The 21158-nt window shown below is 36.0% G+C and overlaps 1 protein-coding gene across 10 annotated transcripts in view; it reads left to right on the top strand.

The window, feature by feature from the left end:
• The window catches only part of ERC2 (ELKS/RAB6-interacting/CAST family member 2), a 401773-nt gene that overhangs the window by 149231 nt on the left and 231384 nt on the right, over positions 1–21158 (top strand). For 4 of the 10 annotated variants that reach the window (XR_010028823.1, XR_010028829.1, XR_010028824.1 and 1 more), the window contains 4 exons: positions 3298–3327; positions 4175–4368; positions 8131–8142; positions 19836–19971. Coding sequence is in view for 1 of the 10 variants with exons in the window: in XM_063164669.1 (XP_063020739.1) it covers positions 3298–3327; positions 4175–4368; positions 8131–8142; positions 19836–19971 (372 nt within the window). In the remaining 9 variants the exon portion in view is untranslated. The remainder of the gene's footprint in view (positions 1–3297; positions 3328–4174; positions 4369–8130; positions 8143–19835; positions 19972–21158) is intronic. The other 6 variants (XR_010028831.1, XR_010028830.1, XR_010028827.1 and 3 more) reach the window with 3 other exon arrangements.

Genomic DNA, 21158 nt, shown 5'->3' with positions numbered 1-21158 from the left:
TAGTGAAATATAAAATGATAAATGCAAAAGGCAGTCTTTGCAAAAGTGCAAAAGCAGAGTATTGCTTTGGCTTCTTTACCATTAATATTCTCACAAATGCCTGCTTTAATTGCACAATATCTCTTTTAACTTGATTCCTTCAATTTGAGGAAGAGCAGCAACAAACCTTTTCTCTGCAGAGAGGAGTTTCCATCTTTTTGGCTGAGACTGTTCCATTTAATGTGCTGTGAGCATCACAGGACAGAAAAATGATGTAACTGTAAGAGCAATTTAAAAGCTATAGTTTACATAGTAATCCTAGTCAGAATTACTATGTAATTTGGAGAGTGTATATATAGAAGAAGTGGGTTTGTAGCTTAAGTAATGTGATACTGCACATTAGAGGAGGAATTGCCATCACTGGAGTCAGTGGGAGCTTTGCCATGGATGTCCATGGACCAGGATTGCAGCTTTGGAATCCATCTGTTAGGGTTAGGTTTTGTAGCTCCAACCATGTCATGGATATGTCATGACTTGTGTATGGGAAAAGAGATTCCCGCACAATCTGCTCTATTTACTTTTGGAGTTATTGGTTACCTTGTTTAGAATTTAGTCATAAATTGTAGCACAATAGCATAAAACTTGATATTATCACCTCTACCTTCTGGCACAGTGCTGGAGAAAGAGCTTGTCCCTTTCAATGATAAAACCCTTTTTTTCTGTATCATCTTGGGTCACTTTTGTGGTAGTTCTGTTTCTATCATGTCATTTGCACTGCTCCTGTGCTTGTCTTTTCAGACTGGAGTCTTTTTACTGTCGGCTTTTAGCTTGGTTTTCATAAATACTGGCCAGTCATTAGATCAATATTAGTGATTCTGCTGTATAGAATTCATTTGTTACTTTCTAATCTGTTTGTGTGCAGCATTCCAAAGTCAGTCCTTTTCTTAACTGCTTTTTCTGCCTTTATGTGGTTAATTTTTAAAAGGACAGCCTGTTCGAAGTTGCAAAGCAATGGATGCAAGATCCTTTTCCTTTGGCACTAGGCAGCAATCATACTGTACCCACAAGATGATTTTTTAAAATAAACTCCCCTTGCTCACCTTCTTTCTTCTCCTACATATATGAGAATAAGTTGTAAATAGAATTGGAATACGTTTCTTCACGCTTTAAAGGTGAACTTTTTGAAATGCCCAATGAGATTTTGTGCAAAATTGATTATAAGAAATTACATTATTGCTCTTGTCCTATTATTTAAATATCATGCTGTACTGAGGATGGAGTTCAGGTGAACCTTTTTCTGAATATTAAAGACTAAATTTTCCAAGATCTTCTATAAGAGAAATGTCAGATTAAAATTTAAACTACTTGCAGAATACACTATAAATTACTTAGAGCAGCCCCTAAAGTTAAATGAAAACCTCCTGAGTTTTAAGGAGACAAGAAAATTTGTGTGACAGCAATCTTTTTTCCCCATTCATTCTTGAAAGTAATAAAATTTGAAGGATCTTACAAAGTAATAAATACATTGCATGTAAATTCTGCTGTTCCTTTTTTTTTTTTTTTAATTTTAAGTACCCACTTGATTTTTGTGTATTTTTGTGTCTGAAGCTTTAAAAATGAAATACTTATCTATCCCTCCATTTCTATTATGCAGAGTAATACATGCATGACTGTAGCATAAGACTTTAATAGCCTAAATAATTCATGTTGCATGTCTGTGCCACACTGTTATGATATTTCTGTAGGAAATTTGTGGTTTACATAAGGAAATGTTACTTTTCTTCTAAATCATTTGCAGTGCTTATGAAGCAAAGATGAGAACAGATGTATAATTAATGTAAAAATTTGTGACATTCTAATGGTAGTAGAGTGATATGCTATTTTTACTCAGTTGTAAAAATAACATATGACATCACAGTCATAATATTGGGAGGAAAATCATCATAAAGTGAGTGAATTAGTTTGAAATTAACCTAATCTGTACACACAAGGGTTATCATTTGCAGATACAGATTTAAGAAAGCTGAGAAGTACACATGGACCAGTCCCTCCTACCATAAAAGCCCCACAGAAACAGAAAATGTGTTTTCCAACAAAGAAACTTAGGGAGTAAACAGGCGACAGAAACTAAACAGAAAAAGGAAATGACAGCAGAAATAGGCAGAGACTTTCTGATTCGTGTGATTAATGCAGCTTCTGTCTAGAACTAGATCCAACAGTTCAGTCTACAGCCTAAAAAAAGCTGAAGAAATCTGCCCTGTCCTGGCAGGAGCAGGGTCAATATCAACTGAGCAGCCTTTTAACTCCTTTGGGCCTACTGTTTGACCTCAAGAGTCAAGTTCCATCTGTCAACAAATCACCCCTGATCTGTACACAACAAATGCAGGAAGGTGCCTAGTTCAGATCCAAACACATCTTTCAAAGCCATAAAATAGAATGGGGCCTTATAAGTAATTCTGTGCCTTTGTCCTGGCCGTGTCAGATGGATTGTGTTTTGCTCTTTTCTAGTATCAGCAGCTTTGTTTACAATGTGAAGAGTCCCTTAAAGGGAATTGTAGGTTAAAGTACCACCTGCAGAAAGCTCTTTGTAACAACTGGTATAAAAGAAATCCAACTTTATTATTAAGGAAGATTATGAACCTGAAAAGGAATCTGTTGCTGACATCTCACTCAAATGGTAAAATCAAGATACTCCTTGAGTGTTGCCTTGAAATGAGTTCTGGGTTTAAAAAGTCCTATGGAATGGAATTCAGGACTGGAGCATGTACCAAAACAGAGATTTTTGAAGAGCAAGGCCAGTAGGTTTATTAGGCTCCTCATGTCATTCCCTTGCCTTCTATTTCTTCTGAATAAAAACCTCCAAGCAGGATAAATAACACTTCAAATCTCCTATCTTTTTCCTATTATCCTCATGCTTAAATGATATGTTACATGCAAACCACCTAAGTTTTTCCCTACTAATTTCAATTTTTTGTTGTATTTATAGTAAACTCAGACTTGTTCTTCATTTATACAGAAAATTTTAACCATTGCAAAGAATATGGACCTTGTAGTATCTGTAGTTTATATTAGTTCTTCCCCAAACATGCATGCTTCATTTTGATCTGCATTTCTTTCATTGCTTGCTTGCATTGTCCATTCCCTGAAATTAAGAAGGATAAGTGAGTCCATGTCTTCTCTGCGTACTAAGATAGTTGGAGGACCTTCAGTTTTAAGTACCATGAATTTCTGTAAAAAATCCTCTATGTTACCTGAATTTTCTATGTTTAATGTGCACTGCCTTAAACTACTTCTTTTTTCCTTGCCTGCCCTTTCAAGATGCCAATTAGGAATAATGGGAAGCAAGGGGTAGGCTAAGCATTGCAGTGCATCGTTGTTTCCATCTGTCTGTGATTATTGCAGCCAACAGTTGAAAGCACTCGGTGCCAGGTCATGCTCCCATTGAAGTTAATTGGGTTTTTGCCATTAGGTTTGATGGGAGCTGGCCTGGGCTCTGCACTGTTGTTGTTTTCATTGCTCTCTCTCTTGTCTGTGGAACTCCCACCCATCCATGCATGTGTTTGCCAGGTTTGTGCTGTTTTCACCAATGGGCTTGTTCCTCTGATGTTTCAGGTTAAGTATTAATGGTAGGTTAAAAAGGATTATTGGGTAAGATGTCTGCTGAAATCAGCTTCTTTAGTTTATTGGTTTATCTTTTAAAATCACCTCTGCATTAAAAACAGTTTCTTTCCTTTAAATTCTTTATATCAAGCTGCATTTGAGACAGCTGGTGATACAGATATACACAATATGTATATATATGTATCTGTGTTTGTATATTTATACATGGACAAAATGTGTGTGTTTCTGTATAGGGAAAGAGGATATAATTTGTTAAGAAATTGCCTATATAGTCAAAGCACACCTAACTTTATGTGAATTTAATGAATTACAAGGTGAGTCTTTGTTAAATTTTAAAAAACACCTTTAAAGTGGGGTCACTTTAATACATAAAATCCCCCTTAATAAATCCCCTCCCCTTTCAGGACGATAGAATTTGACTGTAGATATTTTCATTTTTTTTTATAATGCATCAGACAGGAATACCCATAATCCTTTTTAATGTAAACTTGAACTCCAAGACTGAAGAAGTAAAGCTTTTAAAGCTATTTAAGTTATTGTCACCCTTATCTTTTTTGAAATATTGATTCTGAAGGCTCATGAAGCTGAAGAGGAGGCACGGATGAATCCAGAATTTGCAGACAGAATGAAACAGCTTGACAAGGAGGCCTCGTACTATAGAGAAGAATGTGGCAAAGCTCAGGCTGAGGTTGACAGACTTCTAGAAATACTCAAGGAAGTAGAGAATGAGAAGAATGACAAAGATAAGAAAATTGCTGAGTTAGAAAGGTAATTTTTGTATTGTCTTACATTGAGTAGCATTTTTTCTTACTTGATCTTCATTTCAGAAGCAGAGGTTACAAGCAGAGTATGTTTTTTTAGAGTATATTGGTTATGCTTTGTAAAAGAACAAAAAAGGGCTACTTGAGAGCTACATCTCCTGTTGGCTGACTTTGGAAAAAAATAAGGTTTCCATTTTTAATACTTTTCATAAAACAAGCGCGTTTAGGAAAGGTCACGTGCAATTTACAGGCACAGCAACCCCCCAGAAAACAGTGTTGGGGAACAGCCCTGTCTTTTTAGTAACTGGTGAATCAGACCTGCCCCCACATGTTTCTTCAAGTGTGAACATCATCAGTCATTCTCAGAGATCCTGAAAAGTATTGGTAAGTATTTCTAACCCATCTCATGAATATTTAATAATAGCTCTAACTATTTCTTGGTGCTCCCATAGTCTTTGTTTGCTTCAAAAGAATATTTTCTGATGTTTACCAGATAGTGATTTTCTTGTGTCTGGAAAGGTTGTTGAGGCTTTCCATAATGGAGAGAGGAGGGTTTTGGGATTTGTTTTATACCCTTTGTAATTAAATAGATCTTGGAACCTTTTTACACAAGGAACCAAGTGGTCCAGAGATACTGGTACAGCGTTGTCAGCATACAATGTTCCTATTGTCTGAGAATCCTGTAATGGGTGAGAATTTTCTATTTTTGTATTAATTTTCTTTTCAAATTTGTTATACTCTCAGCAGTGAAGTTTAGGAGCACCAATTTCTAGTCTGTTATTACTGATGAGGGTGTTGACCCTGAAATAACTTCTCAGAAAATAATGTGGTACTGCTGAGTGAACACACTTTGGAAGAGTGTTCATGTTTGGAACATTCAAGTACTGGACTTAGAATGTGATGGAGTGGTTAAACTTTGCTATGGACCTTTAGCATATATTTGACATTTCCTCAAACTCCATATGCAAGGGCATCTCTGGGGTCCTGTAGGAAAATGAAAGTGACATTAAAATGCATTTATTCATTCACAGCTTGCTGGGATCCACGTTCACTGCTGTGCCAACATCTTTACACTGCAAGATAATTGCAACAAGATAAATTGTCAAAATATATCAACATAGATTTCTGAGGAAGTGATAATCTAGACTATTGCAAGCTGTGGTATCCTCACAATATTTGTTATATTCATAGGAATTCTTCAACATAATGAAGTGTGCTTGTATAAATAAGTTTGAAAGTTAAAAATGGTTGTAATAAAGTTATCATTTACAAATTCAAACAAAAATTAAAACAAGGAGATGAATATTAATGTTCTACTAGTCAGAAAGTATTGACACACGAAGTGTCAAATACTCAGGGGTAGAAATATCTGCTTTGAGACATAGGCAGTTAAATTTACAAGTGTGTGCTACTTGGCAGATGAACATTTTTAATAGTTATGAAGAAATTTTCATGTGAATGGTAATTCTTTTGATTTTAATGTGATTTTCTTGGCTCAGAAACTATCACACTTCTCTGAGCAGCATCACTTCAGATTAATAATATTGCTCATATAAAATCACATTGGTCTGTTTCTTTAATTACTCTCCCTATATTAACTTTTTTTTACAGTTTCTTATTACTACACAGGAGAAGCTACTCCTTCTTCTATACTTAAGCTATTTTAAAATTGTAATAAAAGTTATCACAATTTATCTGTTTATAATTAAAAAAAAGTTTAAAATCAAATGCAAGATATTACATTTAATGTATAACGTGATTTTGTTAAATTTAGCTTGCTGTTTTTCTTTGGTTTTCTTAATGAAGGAAATGTGGTTCAGGGTTTTTTGTTTTTTATTTTTGTGGGATTTTTTTAAATAATATAAATGAAACCAAATAAGGTAGTGATCAGCTCAAGTTTTAATGCCAAGAGCCTCACCAAGGAGAGGGAGCTGCAGCTGAAACAGAACTGTCAGGATTGAAGGAGTGTATTGTTTAAAGCTTTTATTAATGGTGTTAGAATGAGAAGTATGTTTATGAAATGTGGTAGAGAGTTTGAATCACAAAATGAAGTGAAATACAGTGGCATGAAATGCATGTTTGTGAAGTTAGGACCAGTAAGGTTGACTGATATAAACTAAGGATAATCCTTGATACAGTTCAGGAAAAGAAAGATTGGGTGAATTTGCTTATGGCTGTGTCATTATGAGCCATCTAAACAATGAGGAGTGAATCCTGATATGTCAGAATAAATATCTGCAGTAAGCATAGGAAGGTATTAATGTCATCAGGTGCTGGCAGGGCTCTGTGTGGAGCTCTGCTGTGTACTTATCATCAGTGATATGCCTGGAAGTTGAATTAAAGCTGGCAACAGGTGCAGTGAGGGCTGGTAAGAAGGAATGAAGTGCTCATGACACAGGAGGAGTCTAAGCAACAGTGGTTTGTTTCTCTGGCAAAACAGAGCTCTGTAGGGATGCCTGTTCTGTGTAAATGTGGGAAGGGATAAGCACTGCAGGGAAAGAAGAGTGATTTCAGTAAAAAAGCACTGGCACATAATACAATATAAATTATGCATTACTAAATTTAGACTGAAAAGAGTGAGCAAGTGATGCCAGCGTGGTGAAGATTGCAAAACCTTGGATCCGTGTTTCTCCATGGTATGTGAGATACTTGGTCAGCTGCTTGGCAAAGTGTAGCTTCTCAGCAAAGATTGCAACAATATAAAAGTCTGTTTAAAATTATTAAACTATGAGACAAACCTGTTTGTTCTTAAGCAAGAAGTTTTTTGTTTCTGTTATCCACTTCTCATATGCAGTGGGTGTATAACACTACAGCTGTGTATTCAAGCTCTTGCGGTATTCAGACTACAATTAATTAATTCTGAATTAATTTGGATTTGAATTCTCATGAAGGTAAGTCTACACAGCAGTGACAAGTCATTGCACAAGAGACATCATTATGTGGAATAATTGCATTTTAAAAAACGTACGTTTATGGTTGTTGAGTGTGCTCCTTTTCTTAAAAGCAGAAAATGCTGTGTGTCAGGGACAGATTTAAGGACTAGTCTAGCTGTGTGGGGATTATTTTAGACTTAGTTTTTGAAAAGGGTGTGTTAGGTATTTTTTTAACAAATAAAGTTGTCAAAAATCAGAGTCTTTTCAGTGCTGAAGTATTAATTCTCTTCATACTGAATTAAAAATTTGCTATCAGCATTGGAAAAGGCTGCATTTCCAGGGTTGGGGTGCGGTGTCAAATCTTCATCTTTGATTATTAGCTACAGTGCTTTGTGAACTTCTAGTTATCTTTGAACAAGTTGCCAAATTGTTTAGCTGCTTTGACTGCCATTGGAAGAGTTGAGGAATGAGGGTCACCAGCCTATGACAGTTCACATGAAGGACTTTGTGGAATATGACAAGATGTTTGCGGGGCAGCAAGTGCTACCAGTATTCATCCAATTTATTTGTTTTGTTTGGTGTGTTTATGAATTTGGATGGTTATAAATATGGGTGTCTTTCTGCTGTCCGCTAATGACAAGATACCCTTTTGATTTAAAGTTTGTTTTCTTCAGTGCACAGGAAGGATGTAGCTCTGCAGAAATTTCATTTTAGTTCCTGCTTTTCCTTCCCCTCTCTTTCCTTTTCTTTTTTTTTTCTTTTTAATAATCTGCTAATATAACATCTGCTTGTTATATTTTTGAAGAACTAATGTGTTCCTCCCTTTATTCTCTTTTGCTGTCTTCCTCCCTATCTGTTTTTCTCCAAACTGCTGCTTTCATCCCTACTCCAACCAGCTTGACTTCCAGGTCAGTATTTTCTGCTCTCCTACTTAATCCTCCTTCCACAATGAAGGTTTTCATTGATGCTTCATTTATTTGGTTGATTTGATCCCACATTATTAACTTCTGTTTGTATTTTGTTGTTTTTATTCTGCTTGTCCTTATTGTGAAGTTTTTGGTCATTTCATTTCTAGACCAGAAACTTTCCAGTAAATGAATCTTTTTCTTGAATGCCTGCAAGAAAAAATGGTTATTAGCAACATATTCAGTTCATATGTTGTTTTTTGTGAAATTTTTTCTTCTTTTGGTTTTGCTTTTGTTATCTTTTTTTAGGAAGTTTAACACTGGGAATAATTTTTGGTAGACAGCCCAACCCAGCAGGTAATGAATGAACAGTGGCAATTGTATACAGATTGATTTATACTGAACATCAGAGACTTATTCTTCATACTTTGCATTGCCCCTTTTACTGCTTACAAACAGAATTTGAGGAGTTGCAGTGGTTCAGAACCTTGTAGCTGGTTTTGCTGGCCAGATTCTGGACCAGCACATAACTGTACAGGAGTTGTCTGTATGTGTTTTTAGGCTGTGTTTGGATGTAACCTCATCTAGTCAGGTCTGTGTTTTGAATTCTTCCAGGCTGCAGATTAGTTTAGCTGGCATTTGTCTCTGCACACTGCTTCTGAGTAAACTTCTCAAGTATTACATGCCTTGTGGTACTTGTTGGAAACAAAAATGGATCTGGTTGACTTTTTTTTGTCTTAGTAGCCCTGGTGTTAATTTTCTTTCTCATGCTTATGGGTCGTTGTAAATTGTAAGTTAGCAAAGCCTTAAAACATCTTTTTGATGTTTTCTCTTGGAAGAGTCAAGACCAAGCACAATTCACAGTTCAGACATGTCAGAGAAGTCTCTGACAGGAATGTCTTCAAATTGCACAGCTAAAGATGACTCATTGCAAAAAAGATGACAAGACTTTTTTCCCTCCTGATGATCTTTAGTGCATGCCACAATCACAAGTTACTTTCCAGATGAAAAGTTTTGTTTCTGAAATTTGGGGCTCATTGATTTCTGTAATAAATTGGATGAATGCTAAATTTACTGTCTATCAACTTCAAGTATATTTTTTTGTGCTTGAGGGGATAATTGTTGCACCCAGATTGTGAAAATACTTCAACAATTAAGTTTCAGAACTTTTCTTTCTTCCAGAAGTTACATAAATGCATTTATTATGGAGTTGGCCATGATGAAATTGTCTGAATGTGACCACTTTGCTTTTCTATCAGAGCATATTCAACATTGATTGAAAATCTCTCTAGCTCAAGAGAGTCTAAAGAAAGGTATTATGCTATGTGGTTGTCATTATGGTTGATTTCACTGGAATTCAATTATTGGTATGCAGAAACATTTGTTCAGCAGTTGGAGGTGCAATTTCTGTTATGTTTTATTGACCTAAAAAGCCAACTGACCTTGTTGAAGCAAACTGTCTGCATAACCCTGCCAACTTCCATCCCTAGAGTCCCAGATAAGTTGTAGAGTATGATTAGAATTTATTGTGGGTATTCAGTGAAGTGTTAAGTTTTCTCAGCTTGAATCTTCATTAAGGTCAAAACTTAATTTAAGAAACAGATCTATTAATTTCCATAATTTCTGCTGATCTGTATGTTCTTAGCTGTCATTTTAGTCATCCATACTCCTAGGAGATTTTTATGGTTAGGAAAATGCTGCATTGGTTTTAAAACGTGTTAGGCTATTAATACTCATGAAAAACAAGAAAATCAAATATATTGGCATAATGCCCTCATGTGCACCTGCCTGTACAAGATAAAAATATTCTGAGTACAACCATCAGTACAGTGACATCCCCACACCTTTTGGTTACAGCAGGTTAGATACTCCCCAAACTTTTCTTCCTGCAGATAAGCAGGAGATGGATATTTTTTCCATGTGAATTGCATTGACCAGTGCTAGAGAGTTTCCCACCAGCTCTAATGTTGGACTTCCTAATTGTTTCCATGGGAGGCCAGAGCTCAGTGAGATGTGCAAGGGGAGGTTCAATGGAGTTTTAAATTTAACCTACAAGCCGTCCACAGTTTTGTCAAATGTCAGTTTGATGGTTCCAAGGGCAGAGTGATATGTTGTTCAAAGATAATGTCCCTGGAGAAATGGAGATAGTGTACTACTGAAAACTGAGAGAATCTGTGATGTACATTACTCTTCTGAGAGACTGGTTATTCTGAGTGAGAAACACAGTTGTCACGTTGGATAACAGACAGATTGCTGACATGTCATTCTCTTTTAGTCTGTTTGCTACATATGCAGAACCAATGTTTTAGCATTTAAACATTTTGAAAGGGATGACATTTTGAGATGAGACTATATGAATTTACCTGATTTTATGTGTGGTTTTAAACTTTTGTAAATTTCATTTTTTAAGAAATAGTAAAGTAGAAAGTTTATTTCTTTGGTATTTTGATTTAAGGGAATTAAATTAAAAAGGGAAATATTTTATTAGAAAATTAGCTGAAATCCTAAAGATAAACAGTAAGATACAAATGGCACCCTGGGACAAGATGGTGCACTGTTGTTCAATTTCATCCCACTCACTACTGAACTTGTCAACCTTGTTCTGGACTCTTCCTTTCAGTTTGCTGAAAGCCACGCAGAGGTTAAAATAGAAAGGAATTATTTAAATAAGCAAGGATATTTTAAAATTTGATTTGTTTTTTTTGATATTTGATTTGGAGGTCAAATACTCCATAGAGTAAATGGTTATGCAGAATGAAGTGGATATGAAGACGAAAGAGCTTTACCTCACAGAAGGAAAACTATCAACTTTGGATTTGGTTGGATGTGACACCACAACTCTGTGCTGGGGAAGAGAGAACAAAAGGAGCTGTTGCTCTCCTCTTTCATGATTCCTGATTGAAGACATCAGTATTTCTTAAGCTTCTCCAGACCTGCTGCCTCCATTAGTTTTCCTCAGAGGCAAGATCTAGAGGGCAGATGTCTCTAAATCTGCCCCAGAGCACTCCCTGGGGCTATTGGTGACTGCTGGGCTCAATGCTGTCAGGATTCCCTGTGCCCAGTGGAGGGGTGTGTGGTGAAGAATCTTTGTGAGATAGCACAGCTTGCCCTTAAAAAGCTGTTACTGAAGAGAGACAGGGGTACTAAATTTAGGAATTGGGCTGTTGGTGGAACCTTCCACTCATATTGTTTGCTTTCTCAGTGCAGGAGCAACATGCCTGAGCAACGTGATGGTGCTCTGATCTGAGTTTATAATAAGGGGAAATTTGCATGTCTAAACAAGAATCATAGAAGGGGTACCTGATTTATTTGGAGGTCTGAAGAAGTTACTACAAAAGCATGGAAAGCTTGATTTATGCATTGGATGATAATGGCTGGATTGATCCTGAGAACTTCTAGGGTGAGCCAGGAGTTGCAGTCAAAAGATTTGATCCAGAAGGAAATTTTAGTGAAACTTGGAGTGCTGCAGAGGAGGTGTGATCCTGATTGCTGTCAGGCTGGGCTGGACATGCTGTGGAGCAGTTGGGTGCAGAGAAAAATTGGAAAGAGTCAGGAACTGCTTTTTCTGGGATTTTTTGTTTGTTTGTGTGGAGATGCTTTGTTAGTTTGGTAATTTGAAGAAAAAAGCTTTTCTGGACTACAGCTGGGAAGGACCTGATGGACCAGTAGCAGGGCTGCAACTTGTTGGTTGCAAATTTCAGGCAACAAATTAATTCCAGTGACTGGTTGCAGTTATTGCTAATGGTCTCAATTAATAAAATAGCTGAGCAAGCAATTGGCATATTAAATCAGATCAAATATCCTTCTCATCTAGCTTGTGTCTGTCATCAGCAGTGCTTTTTGGTTTTTTTCAAAGGAGAACATCAGAAGAAAGTGCACGACAATCCTGGGTGTGGGAGAGAGATGTGTGACAGATGAGTCTTCTGGTACGAATTTCACACGTGTTCATGTAAAGTGTCATCCAGCAGGAATGTGCTGAGGAAGACAGCAGTGCTGGGTCAGAGTTTCCGTGGTTGCAGTGCAGATCTGCCTTGAAACAGAGTGACATGAACCATAGTTTGGAACAGGATTTTAGTGCGTCTCTTTCATTCATGCGTTATCCTCACGTGGATATTTCCAGCATCTCTCCAGGGCTTCGGAGGGAACCGTGTCAGACTAAACACTTCTTAAATAAAGATTTTGGAAAACTTCCCAGAGTGTGTGTTAGGTAAACCCTTCCTCCCACATTTTTGCCTGTGAGGTGAGAAATGTTTCAGTGACTTCTGTGACGCTCGCTTGATTTCTCCCAGGCAGAGTTCTCAGTTGTCCCAGGACAATAATGGTTTTTGGTGCATTTGGGGGCAAAACAATTGCCTTGCTGAAAAATTGTCATAATATGAGTAAGAAGAAACCTGAAGCCAGCCTTCAGGCAATTGAAATGATGAGATTTAAAAGTGGGGGGAGTGTAAGGGAATGGGAAGAAGGTTTTTTTTTTTTTTTTGCCCTACAGGCTACAAGCCTGCTCCTTTGGGTGGAACTGAAACAGCTATGTAACCTGTCAGTACCAGGAGCTGGGAATGTAATGAAAACATTGAATATACTAAAATTCACTTATCTTAGCTGCTAATTCTGGTCATGATGCATTCAACTAGACAATTAAGGATATAGGAATGATTTTTTTTTTAAGATATTTTAAAATTATTTTAATATTACTTGGTTTAGATGGTTTTTTTTTTTGTCCCATGTTTATGTTGGTCATTTGTCTCCAGTTCTTTCTATCAAAGAATTGTGGAGAGAACACAGAGGGGTGCCTGCCAGTTCTGATGAGCAGATGAACTGTGATGTGGAGTTTGCCATAGTCCCAGCATCAGGTGAATGGCAGAAAGAGGAGCAAGCATCCTTCTGCAGTCAGAGATAATATCAATTTCTTGTGATAGTATTTTCTCAGGCATGTGGAAAAGAGTGGAAAACCTCTATACCTAATCTTTATGCCAGTTTGGCCAGGGTTAACCAGAGAGAATTACCTGCCTCCAAATTCTCGTGCTCAAAAGGCACCAAAGTTTTACTCACTTTTCATAATTTTCTTTTCTTTGGGAAAGTCTTAGTGTCCCTTTAGCCTTCATGGCAGCAGGGGAGATCCAGGCACAGGCTGATAACATTTTCCTGTCTCTCCAGGGGGCATCCACTCGAGTTTGCTTTCTCATCCCAAATGATAATAGATCTGCTAAGGAAGCTGAACTACTTCCCTTTATGTCACTCTAAAATAGATATTTTTTCTAGTTACAGGATCAAATAGCACAATTTTAAAAATGAAATTTTGTGAGGTTATAGATTATGTTGTCACACAGGTTAGGAGTTTGAGCAATTGTAAAGGGCGTTAAAGTCTTGCTCCTGCTCCTTTGTGGGAAAGAGAGAGGGGAAAATGTAGTTCTTTTAAAGAGAAAAGGAAGAGAGGGAATAAGGTCTGCTAGATTTTCTGCTTTGGAGTTATGAGGGCAAGAAGGGCAATGCTGAGATAGGATATACAGGATTTTTTTTTTATAGGATGGCATTCGGTTAGTCAGATATGCAAAGAAAGGAATTCCTTGACATTTGGGATGAAGTATTCCTCCAAAGTGATGTGGCCTTTATGACAACAGACATGTAAAAAATCTTAATTTTGCTTGTTTTCTTTTGAGTATGTTAAACAAAACCAAGGAATACTTATTTATTTAATTATTATTTCTCCCTTAAGAAGTTTTCCTTCAAAACACCTTACTCCCCTGTGCCTATGTAGTGATCTGTATTAATCTTTCTGCTTTTTAAAGGAATATTTTAGGAGTATTTCTAATTTTAATGTTTAAATTGGATAGACCAATTAATTTCTTAATGATTGGGATAGTTGCTTTTGTTTATTCATTTAAGACATTTTATTTGCTATCAGTGTGATAATTGTATTAGCTAACAAAAGAAAAATAAGAAAAGCTAAGAATAAGGAGACACGAGATTTTAAAAGATGTCTTGGACACTAATAATTCTTTAGGTTATATGATTTTGATTAAAAAAATGTGAAAATTTTAAATGCAAATGAAAGCACAGAAAGTCACTGCTTATTTTTTTAATTAACATATTATACAATTTAGAGTGACTATGTCTAGCTTTTAAAATCAATTCAGCAGTCAAGCATGAGGGCTTTCTTTTGGTAAGAACTGCTTTTGTTTGAGATTTGTTTGCTTTGTTGTATCAAAAATTCACCCTGTCACAGGTAGAGGTTTTTCATCCTGATAATTTCTATTTTCTACAGCAAAATCCATCTCTGGGCCATAAGTGAATAAACAGTGTCCTGGTTCGTGTCAGGAATGTGTCTGTCAGTGCCCCTCTTAACATCTCTTGTGGTGATTTTGGTCTCTCAAAGTCCAACCCAACTTTGTATTTCAGGTTTAGAGATAGATGGTAGCAAATGCATTTGTATTCCATGGACATGCTAGAAACAATACTTAAGTTGCTTATATCTTAATAAAATTCTAGCTTTTGGATTTCAGTGAAATTAGACCTGAATTTTGAAGCTTTACCCTTATGCTGGTTTAGTCATAACTCAGTGAAGCACCTGCCTAGACTCTCATTCTTAAGACAATAAGAACTGAGCTGCCAGGAATATTTCTACTGAGTCTTACTGAAGTAATGTAATTTGGAATGGACATTCACGTGGTTGGGATTTACAGGATCAGGTCTTCTGCATGACTAGCTGCTGAGACCCATAGTGCCCAGTAACACGTTAAGATTTGTTTCATTGATCACATACATGAATTCTTTGTAAAAGTGTGGATTATTTATAAAGGAGAAAGAGGTAATAATTTCAGGTAATAGTGATGCTAATATTCTACCCAGTGCCTGCCTAGAACATTGGGGATGTTTGTTGAATTAAAATAAGTGTACTCTATTGAATTTTAAAACACATTTTTGACACTTTCTTACTTTATATAGATTTATTGTTTTGATCAAATTGTATTTCATAAAATAAATCTGCTTAGTTTGGAGTTAATTTTTTTTGCTTGTTTCCCTGAAAACATTCATTGCACTCTGATTTTTTAATCTTTTATTTGTTGAGGAGCACAGCTTCCTAACACACTGGAGAATTTTTTTGATTGACTTGCAGACAGCTGGTCCCATTGCAATGCTGTTTAAGGTGATTAAAATTATTGCAGAGACATATTCCTTTAGAAAATGTTACAGATTTTGCTCTTGGGAGTATTTTGCATGTCTGCATTTTTTGGATGCTTTGAGGGGAAAAAAACCTTTATGAAATAGAGTAAAGGCTATACTAACACGTAACACTTATTTTTGGCTGACATTACCAGCTTTGTGGCCAAGGTACCCAGGTGGCTAATTAAAGCAGGGAATTTAATGAAATAGTGGGATTTTCTATAGCTATCAGAGATGAAAGCATTGGAGGTTAGACAACACACACTACTGTAAAATAAAATCTGAATGCTACTCACATATATGCAGGACCTTAGTGTTTAATATTTGTCTTAAAAAGTTGAACTGAAGGAATTAAATGTGCTTTAGTTAGACTGTGAGATCAATTTGTGTGCTGGCCCAGAAGAGGGAAAAAGCCCCAAGCATGGTTAAGTGTAGTCATTACAGTTCTATTCAAACCAGCAGGAACTCAGTGGTGCTGCTGCTTTGCTGTTTAACTTCCTGCTGGCCCAGGGTCTGGGTCTCCATGGCACTGATGTCTGTTTGCTGCAGAGACATTTCAGTATAAAGATTAAATAGAATGAAAAGTGCATTTGAGGTAAGGGCATCTTGCTGTTTGCTCAGGAGGATTGATGGGCTCTAAGTCCTTTGGACTGGATGTCATAAGAGATAAAGCTGAAGGGCTCTTGGAGGGTGTTTTGTCTCCTCCTGTCATGCTTGGATGTGTGATACACTGAGTGTATCTAAATATTTAGCAGTCATAGAGGATGGTTCTTCAGCAGCAGAGAAGTCAGAGCTGCTGCAGTCTGCTGACTCCAGCGCTGGTATTTTGAGACCTCTTTCCTCAAAAAATTGTTGGATGCTGAGAAAAACAGAGGTGTTGGCATTGCTGTCATTTAAACACCTGACTTTAAATCTAGTGCCCAGTTGAGGTGCAAATTGATTACTGTGGAGCATTCTGTGTATTGAGAAAGATTATAAATATTATCCCAAGTTAGAAAGATTCACGAAGAGGATGATTTTTAATGGAGTTTCATATCTAAGGGGAATGAATATTCGGTTAAGAGCAATGTTAATCTAGGTAATCTAGATTTGCAATGTTAATCAATGGCAATCTAGGCAATCTAATGTTAATCTAGGTATAACAAATTAGTTAAACTAGGTATAACAAATTAATAAAGTTAATAAGTAGTAAGGTAGTTTCTAAAAGATTTGTATTACTTTATATTATAGTTTTCTCTTCTTTAGGAGTGAGACAATGTCTAATGTACTAAAAAAATAAGAGTTTATTAAGAATTTTTTTTTTTTCCTAGTGTTCATCTCTTCTTTATTAACTGCCAGTGTTATGGATATCTTGTATTTATGTGGCATGGAGTGTTTGCTGGATACTGCATATCCTCATATCTCTGATCTTGAATTATCAAAAGAGTCAGAAGATGCCTAGGATATCATCCTTTAATTTATAATTCTGGAACAGAACAGAATTTCCTTTTTAAATTTTTTTTTTCAAATTATTTTACACTCTTCAAAGTATGTTTATATTCTAGCTCTGTTTTCAGGACAGTTTAGTTTCACTCTGAATTATTTTCTGTTCCTAAGCTGCTAGATATTCTATAACAGTTGCTGACTGGCTTTAAGCATAGGAACACAAACAAATGTAAATTTGTTATCTGAAAAACTGTCATCAATCCTGCTTTTTAATGTTTGGCCAAGATTAAGCATCAGTGCAGAGAGTTAGTCATCTCTGCTGCTTTTTAAGTCTGCTTTGTTTCTTAAATGTTTATGAGCTCAGAACACCATTTCTTTAAGCCAAGTGTAGTGTTGGCACTATTTCAGTGTGCTGTGGGCTCGAGTGCTTCAGAACTGGTTTGTAGCCTGGCCTTCCAGTTCTGTGCAGTTTGTAAAATCACAAGTGCAGCAGAGTGGTGGGTTTGAACAAGCTTGGGATGACTGTGATGTCTGGCTCAGAGGTTAAAGAATTAACCTAAAATGGAATAGATAAATGATAATAATAAATCAATAAAATGAACACTAAAAGAGAATAGAGGCCCAAATTCAAAATGAAGTATAACAATGAGAGAGCTGTGCATTTCATCTTCCTGCACTGAGGCAATTGCACTATCAGAAAATGCTACATAAGCAGAAAATTATTAACTTGTGATGGTAGGAGGAATTCTACTGAGCAGACCCATGAAATGCACACTTCAGATTTATAAGACGTGTCCTAAGCAGTAGTCTTTATTTTATTTTGTCTAATGAATTTTTTGGTCTTAGAGCTTTAAATTCAAGCAGTGTAGCAGAACAAATGAAATTATTTCCACATGATCTAGAAAATGGAGACATAACTATGCATATCAGCATTGTTACTAGTAAGCTATGTGAATATTTTATCATATGTCCTCTATGGTCATGGCATATATTTTATGCTGATTGGGTACTGTTCCCAAATATTTTTCTATTTCTCATGCATACTTTTCACTTACCCTAATCTACTTTATTCAAAAGTATTTTAGAAGCAGTAGAGCCACATGAAAACATATCAGAGCAAGCAACTCAAAAATTCTACTGAACCAAGGATTGTATTTGATATTTGCTATTAAAAAAAAAAGCTGGTGGGAAATATGTTTTTGTACTTATTTGCTGCATTGAACTCCCCCAGTACTTTTAATGCAGGCCTGAAAAAACTCCTCAGCTGGGCTCTTTAGCATTTTCTGTTCATTTCCATAGGTATGTAGCCAGTTGTGGCAAAAAGACAGTCTATGACAGAGCTTGCTCTTATTTCCCTCTCCAAGATTTTGCCTATCATAGGCACCAGATGTTTTTCCTTTGCAGCTTTACCATGTTCTGCTTTTCAGTGTGGTATTAGAGAAGCTGAAATGGGAAGTTGTGTGAGGCATGGGTGATGAAAGAAGCAGCTAGCCTTGGCATAAAATTGAACTTCTTATAGAGATTAAATGCAAATGAATTTATCATTTACTCAACATGAGATTGGAAACTGATTTATGTTTTAACAGCACAAAGCCATATTGCACCACCAAAATTCCTGCCAAATGCATTTATATATGAAATTGTGGAAGTGGTTTTTTTTCCAGTATTCATTTTGGTTTTATGCTGAGCAAGTCTGTGCTTACAATTATGAGACAGAATCATGACAGGGGACTGATTTTCACTTGGACCTGCAAGGAAATTACCTATTTTTGAAGTAGTTGTCCATGCTTTTTTTTCTGGGCAGGTTTCTGGTACCTTGTTTAAAGTTACAATTGATTGGATTTTCTCTAATGTGCTGTACTTATAAACTTTTACATGAAGTGTCTTTTAAGAATTTTTAATACCATGGCATATTTATTGATTGCAAATTAATTGTTAATTTTTGATCATTAATAAATAGTGAAAAAAACACTGGTAGGACAAAGAAACCAGTGAGAGAAGAAAATATTGAATGACCCAGTTTCTATAGCATAATAAAATCTGTGCAAGAAATGTATTCTATAACTTTTTTCACTTCTTCTGATGTGGAAGCAAAGGAGGGATTTTCAGTGATCCTTTTGGGCATTGAATAATATTCTCTTCATTTGCCACAATAGGATTAGTGAGTAGATCTCATTAGGAATTTGCACGTGACTTTTATTTTTTATAGATAAAAGGGAGCAAATTCCTTCATTTTAAGAAAGTCTGGAAAAAAATATCTAGGAATTCAAGGAGGTAGGAAGTATTACTGCAAGGATATGTTTTCATTACCTGACAGACAAAATTAGTTTGCCTTGTTTCTTAAAAACGTGTATGTTGAGTCTCAGAAATGCTTCTGGTAACTTAATAAAATCTACAATAAAAAATAATTAAAATTGAAACAATTAATTCTTTCTTATTAATACAATCTTAACAAAAGAGAACATGTAAGGGTGGCAAAGATTGTTTCAGTTCCTTAGGAATGGCTCATGCATTGGTTTGTTGATTATCCTTTTTAGAAACAAGTCCCATTACAAAAAAATGATAGAAGTGTTTTTGTCATGTACAAAACTATTTGTAAAGGCATCCTTTATTCTTCATGGCATATTTATTACCTGACCTACTCCATCACACTTTAATCAACCTAAACACTGTATTTGTAGTCCAGGCTTTAAAAAATATAATTTCACAATGTACATTAGTCATCGCCTTCACCTTCTGCTTCCTTTCAAATGAATACTTGAAGCACCTATTAAAATTGTTCCTGAATGTAGAGTGTGTAAGGGTTGTTGGGTCATCTTCCTCTTTCAACAATTTTTCTGCATAGAGCTCAGAATATGTATGTATTTTGGTGAGGAAATTATAAAAAGGGGGAAATCTTGTCAGCCCAAATAATTGCTCTACCACTCTGTAATTAAAAGCTGTTTCGATATGCCACCTTGAAAACAAGATGAAATTTTATTGTTACAATTGATGCTTGGAACACTTTGTCTGTTGGAGAATCAATGTCCTGTGTTGTAGTCACAGAATTAATCTCTATTGCAAAAGAAGTGGTTGCAGTCATTAACACTAATTGTGTGTGCAATTCTTAGACATATGAAGGACCAAAACAAGAAGGTTGCCAATCTGAAGCACAATCAGCAGTTGGAGAAAAAGAAGAATGCACAGTTGTTGGAAGAAGTTCGTAGGCGAGAGGACAATATGACTGACAACTCTCAACATTTACAAGTGAGTGTATTTTTCAATTTTTTTAAAGCTATCTAGGAAAATGCACTTCTGTTCCGGTGTGTGTGTTCCAGAATGTGTAATGAATTTGTTCCCACAAAGAGCTGATGGGTCCTTCCTTTTCTACCAGAGGATGCACTGCTCACCTCAGTTGTATCCATTAAATATTTACTATTTAGAGTAAGGAAAGAACCAATAGAATTTGAGGACCTCTGCACAGTTGCTACATCAGCAACTTTTCTTTCTTACAGTTGGAAAGAAAAGGTTCAATTATATAGCTTCTATGTTTCAGATAGGCTTTGAGCCTTATTCCTGGAGAATTTCTACAGTTTGTAAGTTACGGAGTTTGGTGGTTGAGAAATGAATGTTCTTCAACTGATCTGTTTAAGTGATACATTACATACCAGGGAACTTGTATTCAAGGCCACAAATTTGATGCTTGACTTAAGAAGTATTCTCTGAGATCTGAGTGTGAAAAACCACGAAGAGAAGTGCTGATTTCTGTTGACAACATCAATGTCTCCATGCCCAGTGTTTATAGGCAATTTATAGTGCAAAATATCAATTTTGCCTTGATCTGGTTAATATAATGTGTTTCTGGAAAATTTCCAGTGGATGGAATTTGACCCTCTCATGCTTCATATGGTTGTATTTCTCATGTGTTCCTATATGCAAAATGGAAAAATTAACACCACATCTCTTTAGGCTTGTGTTGGTGAAGCTTTATGTCAGAATCAAGTTCAGGAAATGATACATTATTTATGCATCTGTGCAGTGTTATATTTACTTTACAGCCTTGGTCATTACATACTGATTGCATCACCATGCATTCCAGTGCACAGGATAGAGTAATAAAAGCTTCTGAAGGGTTTGGTCTGGCAATATGATATATCAAAATTAAATTTCAGTGTTGAGCAGCTCCTTGTAATTATAGTGGTTCAGTAAAGAGAATAAATTAATCTTATTTTTCTGTATTTTGGAAATCTATTACAGTGGGGTGATGACTGGAGAATAGAAGCCATTCTCAGGATCCTTGATGTAACTGCTATATTTGGAGCTTTCTACTCGTGAGATGAGATTGGGTCTAGCAAATGGAGGTGGTGTGGCTGAATGGCTTGAATTTAGAAAGAAAATACCTGTTTGGTGTACAGTTCTTCTGTTCCATTCACTTCCTGTAAAGCATCTACACA

This window comes from Melospiza melodia, chromosome 10 (assembly GCF_035770615.1).
Source record: "Melospiza melodia melodia isolate bMelMel2 chromosome 10, bMelMel2.pri, whole genome shotgun sequence".
Classification (NCBI taxonomy): domain Eukaryota; kingdom Metazoa; phylum Chordata; class Aves; order Passeriformes; family Passerellidae; genus Melospiza; species Melospiza melodia.
Note: the sequence above shows the minus strand (reverse complement) of the source record. Positions and strands in the feature narration are given on the sequence as shown.